This window comes from Elephantulus edwardii, unplaced genomic scaffold (genome assembly GCF_000299155.1).
Source record: "Elephantulus edwardii isolate Elephantulus edwardi_28Jun2011 unplaced genomic scaffold, EleEdw1.0 scaffold00042, whole genome shotgun sequence".
NCBI classification, from domain to species: Eukaryota; Metazoa; Chordata; class Mammalia; order Macroscelidea; family Macroscelididae; genus Elephantulus; species Elephantulus edwardii.
The window spans coordinates 3396162-3408482 of NW_006399792.1; the positions used below are offsets into that span (position 1 = coordinate 3396162).

Here is a 12321-nt window from a genome sequence, read left to right on the forward strand (position 1 = left end):
CAAGCTTGTTTTAATTGGGAAGCTCCACTAAACACTGCCCCCCATGGGTAACCATTATTGCATCAGTGTCACAGTGATTAGTATCACTGACTGCAACCAACAGTTATCTCTGTATAACAAATGGACAGACCAGTGCTATACCACTTAGAAGAATGTTTGACCAAAACACAATTAAAAGCAGGCCTCAGGGCCAGATTAAAATCACCCACCTTTAGCTTGGTAGGGAATGCTAAATAACTTTTAATAATTTATAGAACTGTTAACCCAGGTGAATTGCACTGCGTTAGTTTTTTATTATTGCTCATCATTCAGCTCCCTGGGTTTGTCTGGGGAAGGCCTTATAGAAGGCACTGGAAAAATAAACATTTATAATAACAAGGGGAATTACTGAGATCCATTTTGAACATTTTGAGTATGAATTCTTTACAGGCTATCCAGAAGCCCTGATGGTGAAGTAATTAAACATTAGACTGCCAATCAAAAAGATCAGCTGTTCAAACTCACTAGCTGCTTCATAGGAAGCAGCACCAGTTACTGCCATAAAGATAGTTGTCTTTGCTGTTAGTTGACTATGATTCATAGTGATTCTATGAACAGTAGATCTGAGCCTTGGATTGTTGCAGCAACTACCACTATGGGCCTGAAAATGACCATAAATATTACAGCCCTTGAAAGATGTTCTAATGGTTTATGAATCAGTCAAATCAATGGCAATAGGTTTGGTTTTGGATTTTATAAGACATCAGGTAGAAGTATCTGTTTATGAAATTGCAAGAGAAAAACAATAATGGACCTAAAGATAAGTAAGTAACTGATACACAGATATTGGTTGACACTGAGGGATCACATGAGCTTGCTAACAGAAAGATAAAAAACTCCCATACAAACAAACAAATAATGGACAGAATCAAGTACAAATCCTATAAATACCAATTTACCTTTTGAAAAGAAAAAACACAAATGCACAACGTTCAAATCACAGAAATTCCAAAAGCTCAAGGAGTCTTTATTTCTGATGATTCTTTTTATAATGTTTTTTGTTCTAGTCGACGGCACATAACAACAACAACAACAACAGTGTGGAGATTGAAATCACTGACTCTTCAATAGCATGGTCTCACTGAAGTTTCATGAAGAATTGTGCTCTGAGAACTCTAGCTCCAACAAGCTTTTGGCTTTTCTAGAGTATTAGAATTATTGATGTTTACCAATCCTGTTAAAACGGGACGTTTAAGCCATCAAAATTTAAAAACAGAATGAAAATATTTTCAATGTGAAAGAACATTGTTAACAAAACTGTAATTAGTTTGTGTGCTTCAAATTTGCCCCTTCTCTTCCAGGTCCTCTACCCGTCACAACAGCACCCCGCCCCCCTCTAATATCCCTCTTACTACAACTTACCTCTTCCAGCTATATCACAGAGAGGAAGCACAGATGACAATAAGACAGCCAGAGTGAGGGGGGAAAGCGTCCTTTTACTGACACACTCTAGCAGCTTAGTATCTTCTGACTTCCAGCATTTCAAAGATTATTTTTGGTAGGGAGAGCTAAGAGTGGGATCAAGTGCTTACAGAACACAATTCAGCAAGCAGTGCTCCCCAACTTCCAAAGAGCAGGAAGAATGTCTCTAATAACTATCCAGCAGTTAACAGAGATTTAATCCCAAAGGACAACACACTTGAAGGTATGGCTGCTTCAGTGCTTTTGTGTACCACTTTTCTCCTTCTAAGGTGCAGCTTACATAAAAGTGGCTCAAATCTACCAGCTGAAAGGTGGACAATCTCTGACCATGAGATTTGGTGCTTCTGAAAAGCCACGGGAGGGTCAGCTATGGGTCAGTTCCAATTCAACGGTACAGAACAAGAAGAATCTCCTGGCAAGCAGAGAAGGGGAGAGCATTTACACAGTTTCCAATTTCCTGTATTAAACCATCCCACAAAGGAAAACCGAGGGAAAGATTGAAAAAGCAGCTCAAAGATCTGACTTTACTATCTTTTATAAAGATATTTACATTTCTCTTTTTGGTCATGGGTAAGGTCTACTAGCACAAACATCACAGCCACAAAGTATTCTTTTGATTTTAATAACTCATATTATATATATATATATTCATATATAGTTATATTTCTGCTTATCTTCATTTCCTCAGCAAAAGGGGAAATAAAAATATTGATCTATAAAATAAGTGGATGGTAACACAATGCCAAAAATAGCTTATGTTAAGTGCAAGGGGTGAAGCTTGAAAGCAAGCTAAATTGCAACAACTTATTGATTCAACAGTTTAAATACAAGACTTGCAATAAAATATTTCTTGAGATATGCTTTTCATTTTTAGTTTACTTTTTAAAAACTACTCTATATACACATATCCAGTTGTAACACTTGACAGTAGCAATATGAGGCATGATATAACTTTGGTACACATTGCAAATAAGGATGGTTAATGTTTGTAAATAATATTCTTTCACCAGTTAGATCACTGTACAGTCAGGTGACCAGTCACCTGTTCCCATATACTATCCCACTAGAATTTCCCGAGTCTTTCCCAGAGCCATTGGAGAGAGCAGAAGAGGCTAGATTCACTGGATCCATATTGTGTTTCCTCTCTCATTTCTCCTGGGTTCCACTGTCAACTCCCCAAAAGTGGAAAAGAACTGCTCCATTTCTTTCTGTAGCATGTCATTTCTTTTCTCTGCATCTTCTTTCGCTCGCTCAGCATTTCGCATTTTGATTTCTATCATTGTGAACTTTTTCCTTTCTTGATCCAGTTCATCATGAAGGCTCATCATTTCCGTTTCCAAAGTCAAGTTTCGCTGTTCTAAGCTGCAGAGGTAGGAAGGAAAGGAATAAGAAGACACAAGACAATTTTATTCATTTGTTATGTGAGAGGGATATAATTTTCTTTTTTTCTAGTCTCCATCTCAGCAGTGTTTTAAAAATTTGAACAAGCCTCTTCAAATTAATCAAGAAAGGCTCAGTTATTTAAAATATGTTATTTTGGTGTATTTTACAAACACTTACATGATTTAATACATTTTATCAGTAAAGACCTGATAAGTTTCTTTCAATGTTTATTTATAATATTAAAAATTAAAAAAAATATACTCTGGAGAATACTGTAGCTTAAAGAAAAAGAAAATCTTTACAAAACAGTATATTGATCTATTTAAATGCATCAGGCATTTACATGACACTTCAAGGTATCTAATGGAATAAGTTAATTCAATTCAAACACATAAAAATAGAAAGACAAATAAGGGGAAAAAGTATTTTTAAATGTGTTTCCAGGATTAATAGAATGGTTTAAAACATATCCAGATTTCAGAAAAAAAGAAGAAATTAGAAATTAAAATTTAGGCCAGTAAATAATAACACACAAAGAATATTGGTTTTAGACAGAAAGCCATTGACACAAGTGAGGTCTCCACTGAAGAGGTATAGAAAGTTGTTGAATGAAGAGCTTAGAACATCAATTTTATTTATGAGAAAAATGTTACTTATTGTCCTTAAGAGATAGTGAAATTGAATAAGTAGAAGAGAGAATTAGCAACCTAGAAAACATTTCTGAGAAAAATAATCCAGGATGTCAAATCACACAGAAAAATATAGGAATATTAAATACAAACATACATACACCTCCAATCCATTTATACCCCAAATCCACTCGTATTAAACAGATTCTGACTGGTAACATCATTAAGTAAGAACTGATTCATACCTAAACCTTCTGCAAGTTTTCAGAGGCAATACATTGTATAGGAGCAGATTACCCATATTTTTCCCATGAAGCAGCAAGCAGATTTGTAACACATGCCTTTGCAATACCAGTGCAACTCTTGCAATTAAGCCACCAGAGCTCATTTGTAAAAGATAGAGTAGAGCTAACCAAATGGTTTCTAAAGCTATAAATATTTATTGAGGCAGATTCCCACATGGAATAGCAGGTAGGTCTAAATTGATAAACTTTCAGTTAGCAATGAAGCATCCAGTTGCTGAGATTCCATCAGGATAAGCACACACTTATATGTGTGTATGTATTATGTTATTTATCTATTAAGATATATATTGTTGCTGTTGTTCTTGTTATGGGCCATGTAGTCAGAAACAATTCATAGATGACATTCCAGGAGGCTTTCAGAGCCTGTAGATCTCACAGGAGGAGATTGCCCATATTTCTCTCATACAGCAGCTAGTGGATTAAAATTGTATGGCTTTGGTTTAGCTCCCAACTCCTTACCACTAGGTCACCAGAGCTCACCAGATTCACAGTAACTCTCCAGCAAGTTTTCAGAGGTAGTAAATCTAATGAGAGGAAACTGCACATCTTTCTTCCTATGGAGCAGCTGATGGATTTAAACCATGTGCCTTTGGGTTGTCAGCACCTACTCTACTACTAAGCTACTAGATGTCTTTGGATATATAAATATAGTTGCAGATATAAAGGTACATATGAGGATATAAAATATATGTAGACAAACATAGATATAATATATATCTATACCTTTCTCTCTCTGCTATATATGTGTGTGTGCACGTGTGTATCTTCTCATTTGTTTTCATCTGGAGGACACAATGAGAAGGAAAAAAATACAAGGAGAGCTAAGGAGAAGGAATTAGGAAGTAGAAAAAAATAATAATCTAGCATTAAAAATATAAATTTTCAGATAAAATAATGAAACAAAGTTTGAAAGTTAAAGATAAGAAAAGATACATCTTTTAAAAGAGATTAGAATTGCAGGCAAAAACATTAAAATTAAAGATGGCTATTACTCAGTCATAAAAAGAATAATTAACAAGGAAAATATAAAAATTCTGAACTTATTTACTTAACTGTAACTTACTTAACTATAACTGTAAACCCATTTAACTATATATTAATATATATCTAATTTTATATGCAAATAATTTACATATAATTTATTTGATATAAAATCTAATAGGATACAAAAAGTATTTGATAAATCAACAGAAATGTTAGGAGATTCTTATGATACTTTCTAAAAAATAATGTGTGTCTGAAAATCTAGAAGTATTGAAAACTTTAATAGTTTGATTAACAGACTTAATTTATTGGTTATTTTTAGCATCTTAATGCAATAATGAGAGAATAAATGGTTTTACCAGACCATAAAATTAACATTACATAATTTTGATGACTACAATATAATGAAGTTAGCAATCAGCACAAAGTATATAAACAAACACTAAACCTATGTGTTTAAAAATTTATATTATAGTATTACATATGCACTACACCAGTGTCCATGCTGCACCTATGCCCACACCCGTGCTGCACCCACATCTCTGTTCCAGTCAATTAACTAGGTGCCTGTCTTAAGAATTTCTTACTGTGGCCTAGACTGCACTCCTGTCTGGAGCACTAGACCACTGCAATGCTGCTAGATGCTCTGTCCCCACCTCAGCCCCTTTGCTTGGAGGCCCCATGCCCTGCCGCCTGCTCCCCTGAACCCCCCACCTGGAAGACCTTGTCCTACTGCCTGGATGCTCCCGCCCGCCACCTGGACACTCCCACCTACTGCCTTAACACTCCCGTCTACCATGAGGAAGCCTGACCCTGCTGCCTGGAGGACCTTGCTCTGCCACCTAGAAGCCTGGCTGCACCACCTGGAGGACCCCCAGTGCCTGGATGTCCCCACCCCCACACTTGAAGGATGAACCACTGCTGCCTCTCTGAACTGCACTAGGGACACCAGTATCACAGGTAAACCCATTTTATAACTCCTCCCAGAGCTAGAGATACCTTTAGCCCTGGGCACCTTGAAGTTGCTGAGCTGCATCAGTTGCCTGACAGAAAAGGTTGCTAATTCACAGGCCAGGCCATATCTCTCCCAAACTGAAGCAAGTCTTCCCTTGAGTCAAAAGTTTAGAGAGAAACTCAGACAGGGTAGCTGTGCTGCCTTCTTCTGTACCAGCAATTTCCTAAGCCAAGGTTTTCAGCTGAAGAGTCTGTTAAGGTTGCAGGTATGAAAAACTCTACTATAGCAATGTCACAAAAGAATCTATCTCACACACTATACAAACCCTAAGCAAGATGCTATCCCCCAAAGTGACATAGTATCAATGAATTTCCTGAAGCCAGAAAGTGTGATGGAACTTTCTGACACAGAATTAAAAAGAACAATGATTGAATGTTTCAATGGGTGAAAGACAAATTTGAAGAATTTCAGAACTCTGAAAGCAAAAATCAAGGGGAACTTAAAAAAAAAATCCAAGACAATGCAAATAAACCAAATGAGGCATTAAAGGCTCTGGGGAAAAAGAGAAACCATAATCTAAAATAGGAGGATCAATGTTGCAAATGCTGTCAACATGTGGGAGGGACATATGAATAGAACTGAAGAGATGGAACAAAGAATCAGTAAAATAGAAGATAGAATTGTCACCACTGATTTGCTAAAACAGAGCAGAATCAAAAAGGAAGGAACAAGAAGAAAGCTTAAGAATAATGTGGGACACCATCAAGAGGAATAACATGCATAATTTGAATCCCAGAACAGGAAGAATTAAACAAAGGTATTGAGAAAATTGTGGAAAAATTACTAGAATATTCCAGTCATAATAAAGAATGAGAGAATATATATTCAAGAAGCTGAGAAAACACCATTTAGAATAGACCCCAAAAGAAAAATACCAAGGCAATATAATAATATGATAGAATAGAATAGAATAGATATATTTTTTCTTCTTCTTAATATTAGTTACATGGGTAATGGTTACCCATGGTGTACAGTGTTTGCTGGAGCTTCCCGACTAAAACAAGCCTGGAAGCAGGAGTGGCATCCACTTCTGAAAGGTCTTGCCTCCGGAAACTCTATGAACAGTGCTCAGCCCTTTCGTTCATAGGGTCCCTATGAGTCGTCTACAACTCAATGGCACCAAACAACAACAACAACAACAATAACACATGTAATTCATATAATACATATATGTCTAATTTGCCAGAACCAAAGATAAGGAGAGAATTTTGAAAGCAGCTAGGAAGAAACAAAGAGTAATCTATAAAGGAGAGTAAATAAAATTAAGTACTGATTTCTCAGCAGAAACCATGCAAGCAAGAAGAGAGTGGAATGACCCATATTGAACACTCAAATAACACAAATGTCAACCAAGAATAGTGTACCCAACAAAACTATTATCAAAAAAGCTAACCTAAGGGAGTTTGTAAAAACAATACCAGCATTGCAAGAAACACTGAAATATACCCTTCTTACAGAGAAGCCACAGAAAGCAGGATGGATCAAAGTAACCAGCAACAATACCAAAAACAACAAAAAGATAGCAATAAACCCTTCCTTCTTATAATTACACTGAATGTGAATGGTTTAAACCATCATTGAAGATAAAAAGAGTAGCACATTGGCTAAAAATCCCACAACTCAACAAAATGTTGTCAGAAACAGACATACCTGAAAAGTGAAGGCAAAAAAAAGACTAAACAAAGAAGGGTGGGGAAAAATATACCAAGTAAATGGCAACCAGAAAAAAAGCAGGAGTAGCAATACTAATCTCTGATAAAATAGATTTCAAAACACATTACAAAAGACAGGGAAGATCACTACATAATGCTTAAAGGGTCAGTAGAACAAGAGTACATAATCATAATAGGTACTATGTACCAAATGATAGAGTTGCAAACTCTATAAAGCAAACATTAAGAAATCTGAAAAAAGAAATAGACAACACCATTATAGTAGTAGGAGACTTCAATACATCACCCTCAAGGAAAGATAGAACTACCAGAAATAAACTCAACAAAGATGCTGAAGAATTAAACTGCACAATAAATGAACTCAATGTATATGTGTGTGTGTGTGTGTGTGTGTGTGTGTGTGCTAATGTGTCCCCCAAAAGCACAGTATACCTTCTTTTCAAATGTACGTGGAACATTCTACAGAGTAGATTATATTTTAGGTCACAAGGCAAACATCAATAAAGTAAAAAACATAGAAATAATACAAAGCATCTTCTCAGACCACAATGCTACAAAATTAGACATTACTAACAAGAGGATAGAGTTGAACAACACCTTGCTTGAACAGGAGTGGGTAATAGAAGAAATAAAAAATTAAAAAGTTTCTTGATACAAATGACAATGAAAACACAACTTACCAAAACCCCTGGGAAACAGCTACAGCAGTAATTAGAGGTCACTTTATAGCAATAAACAGACACATCAAAAAGCAAGAAAAAATTATCATTGATTCTTTAACTAAACATCGCCAACAAAAAAAAAACCCCAAAAACAGAGAAAAGTCAACATCCTCTAAAAAACCCTGAAATGATAAAAATTAAGGCAGGAATAAATCAAATAGTAAACAGAAAAACAACTGAAGCCATCAACAAAACCAGGAGCTGGTTCTTTGAAAAGGTCAAGAAAATTGACAAAACACTAGCAAAACTGACAAAGGAAAATAAAGATGAGACACAAGTAACCCAAATAAGAGATGAAAGGGGCAATGTCCCAACAGAATCAACTAAAATACAAAGGTTAACAATGGAATATTATGGAAAAACTATACTCAAACAAATATGAAAACCTATAGGAAATGGGCAAATATTTAGAAATTCACAACCTACCTAAACTCACCCAGACCAAAGTAAAATACTAAACAGACTCATTACAGAAGAAGAAATCAAACAGGTAATAAAACAACTTCCAACAAGAACAAAAAAAAGCCCTGGAAAAGATGGTTTTACAAGTGAATTTTATAAAACATTCAGAGAATAATGGTCATCAATTCTGCATAAAGTATTTCAGAAAATAGAAGATGGAATTCTCTCAGACTATGAAACAAACATATCCGTGATACTAAAGTCAGGTAAAGACACCACAAAATTAGAAAACTATAGGCCAAAATCTCTCATGAACAAAGATCCAAAAATCTTGCTGATATCCTGGCCAATAGAATCCAACAATACATTAAAAAAAAACCCAACAAAACAATCATCATGACCCAGAAGGATTCATAATGGTTATTCAAGGCTGGTTCAACATAAGAAAAACAATCACTGTAATCCATCACATTAACAAAGCAAAGAACAAGAACTATATGATCCTATCAATTAAAGCAGAAAAGGCCGTTAACAAAATCCAATACCCTTTCCTGATTTAAACACTCAACAAAATACAATTGGGGGGGATTCCTCAACATAGCAAAAAGTATACATGCAAACCTGAGAGCCAACATTGTTCTCAATGGAGAGAGATTAAAAGCATTCCTTTGAGAACATAAACTAGGAAAGGATGTCCACTATCGCCCCTTCGGTTCACTACTGTATTGGAAGTCTTAACAATAGTATTAAGACAAGAGAAGGAAATAAGAGGTATTCAAATTGGCAAAGAGGATGTAAATTTATCTCTATATGCAGGTGAGAGAAAACTACTGGATATAGTCAACAAATTCAGCAAAGCAGCAGGATACAAGATGAACATACAAAAATCAATTGGATTTTTCTACAGTGACAAAGTGAATACAGACAGAATTGGAGCTAAGAAAAACAATACCCACCACAATAGCTAATCACAAGAATAAATACTTGGGAGTAAATCTAACTAGAAACACATAGGACCTATTCAGAGAAAATTACAAAACATTACTACAAAGGAAAAAAAAAAAAGAGTCCTGGAAAAAGGGAAGAATAACCATGCTCTTAGAAAAGACTTAATATTGTGAAAATGACAATTCTACCAAAAGTAATGTACACATTCTATGCAATTCCAATAAAAACACTAATTCCATTCTTCAATGAGATGGAAAAGGCTATTTCTAATTTCATCTGGAGTGGAAAGAGACCCCAAATAAGCAAAGGACTCCTGAAAAAGAGAAACATAGCAGGAAGTATCTCACTCCCTGATCTAAAATCCTACTGTATAGCTGTGATGATCAAGGAAGCATGGTACTCGTACAGTGACTGATACATAGATCAAGGGAATAGAATTTAGAACCCAGAAATCAGCTCATCTACCATGCCCAACTGCTTTTTTGACAAAGAGATGAAATAAATTAAGTGGGGAAACAAAATCTCTAACAAATGTTGTTGGTAAAATTGGGAAATAATCTGCAGAAAACTCAAGCAAGACCCACACCTCACACCATACACAAAAAACCAGCTCAAAGTGGATCAAAGACCTTGAAGTAAAATCAAGGACTATAATGTTCATCAGATAAAAGCTTGGGAGAACTCTAGAAGCCCTAATTCACAACATGAACAGTTCCCTAAGCATCCTGAAAAACCTACAACCAGGAGAGAATAAAATAGATGAATGGGACCTTCAAAGAATCAAATCACTTTGCACATCAAAAAACTTTTACAGGGTAAAAGGAAAGCCACAAATGGGGAAAAATATTTGGTAATGACATGTCTGATAAGGGACTTATATCTAGAATTTATAGAATACTCCAGCACCTCAACAAGATAAAAGTAAACATCCATCACAAAATGGGCACAGGATATGAACAGATATTTCATCAAAGAAGACATTCAGATAGAGAACAAAGAGATGAAAAAATGTTCAAAACTGTTAGCTCTAAGAATGATGCAAATCAAAACAACTATGAGAAATCATCTCAACCCAGTAACAATAGCCCAGTTCAACAGATGCTGGCGAGGTTGTAGAGAAACCGGAACCCTTATTCAGGGAGTGTAAAATGGTGCGACCACTGTGGAATGCAGTATGGAGCTTTCTCACAAAGTTGGAAATATAAATATCATTTGACCCAGCAATTCCACTACTGGGAATATACTCTAAAGAAACCAGAACTTCACCCAAACATACATAAGCACAGCTAATGTTTATTGTTGCATTGTTCACAATAGCAATGAAATGGAAGCAATCCAAGTGCCCATCAACAAAAAAATGAACAGAGAAGCTGTAACATGATTCACACAATGGAATACTACTCAGCGCTGAAAATAAAGAACTCATTAAGTATCAGACAAAATGAGTGACCTTGGAGGACAATATGCTGAGTGAAATATCTCAGTCCCCAAAAGACAAATACTGCGAAATGCCACTGTTCTAAAACAGGACTTTCATGGGGGGTGGACAGGACACTAAGAGGAGATAAATTATGTACATTGCATTGAAACAGATGATAGAAGAACTGTTTCAAAGGAATAGGTGATTAGGCATTATTTGCATGACAATAGTTCAGAACAAGAGGTGCATAGTAAAGTGGACTGGGTAGGGGAAGAGGAGGAAAGAAATTATGCAACAATGAAAGAATTTTTTTCAAAGAGAAAAGTGAACTAGGTGCAGGTATGGAAGAAAATGTGCAACAATGAATTAATGGAAATGCAGTTCTCAGTAAATATTCATTAAAATATCAATAAAAATTATTTTTATTTTATATTGGTATACAAAATTTATATACACTGTATTGTATTTATGTACATTGGGTTTCACACATGCCTCTATTCTTATTGTGTTCCACATGATCATTGCCATATATTGTGTTTTATAAAATTAATCACCATTGATCCACACCCATCATTAACTCACCTTTTCAGGTCCAGACTGAATCTTTTTTAATACCTTCACCACTTCTCTCTGCTCACCAAATGCTTCTATCCCATGATTTCTGACCACCCGCTCCCCTCAGTTCTCCTCTTTCTTCACCTTCCCTCCTTGAGACTTTTGTACACATCTTACTAGTAATCCTTCTATTTTTTTAAATATTCTTATGCAGTATTTGCCCTTATGACAGTGGTTCACTTAACATGCTCTCCAGCCTCTCCCATGTTATATAGTGCTTTTATAAATCATTACTACTGAGTGCTTTATAGTATTCCATCATGTAACTTTAACACGATCTAGTCAATTATTTGAGTTGTTTTCATTTTCTTGATGTTGTGATATTACGCTATTGTTATAAACATTGATGTACAAATCTTCATTTGGGTTTCAGTTCCATTTTCCTCAGAGCATATGCCTAGCAGTGAAACAGGGGATAATATGGAATTTCTATGTTCTGCTTTTTGAGGAAACACCAAATTGCCTTCTAGAGTGTACCATTTTAAAACCCCACCAACAGTGTATAAGTGTTCCAATCTCCCCCATCCTCTCCAACATTTATTGCTTGCTGTTTTTTGTCACTGATACTGGAGTGAGCAGGAGTCACATCCACTTCCTAAACCACATGCCTCTGGAAACTCTATGAACTTTAAGAAATTATGATAGTCATAGAAAGGCTTCAGGTCTTTTGTTCATAGGGTCACTATGAGTCGTACTCAACTCAATGGCAATCAATAACAATACCTGGGCTGAGACTGTAACTCATTGTAGTTTTGATTTGCATA

At 35.6% G+C, this 12321-nt stretch overlaps 1 protein-coding gene across 4 annotated transcripts in view; it reads right to left on the reverse strand.

Annotated features, from left to right (window-relative positions):
- Nucleotides 1-1884: 1884 nt before the first annotated feature.
- ARHGAP24 (Rho GTPase activating protein 24) overlaps nt 1885-12321 on the reverse strand; it is a 654088-nt gene continuing 643651 nt past the window's right edge. For 2 of the 4 annotated variants that reach the window (XM_006885250.1, XM_006885252.1), the window contains one exon: nt 1885-2823. In XM_006885250.1, the coding sequence (XP_006885312.1) occupies nt 2580-2823 (244 nt within the window). In that variant the 3' untranslated portion in view covers nt 1885-2579. The remainder of the gene's footprint in view (nt 2824-12321) is intronic. The other 2 variants (XM_006885251.1, XM_006885253.1) reach the window with 2 other exon arrangements.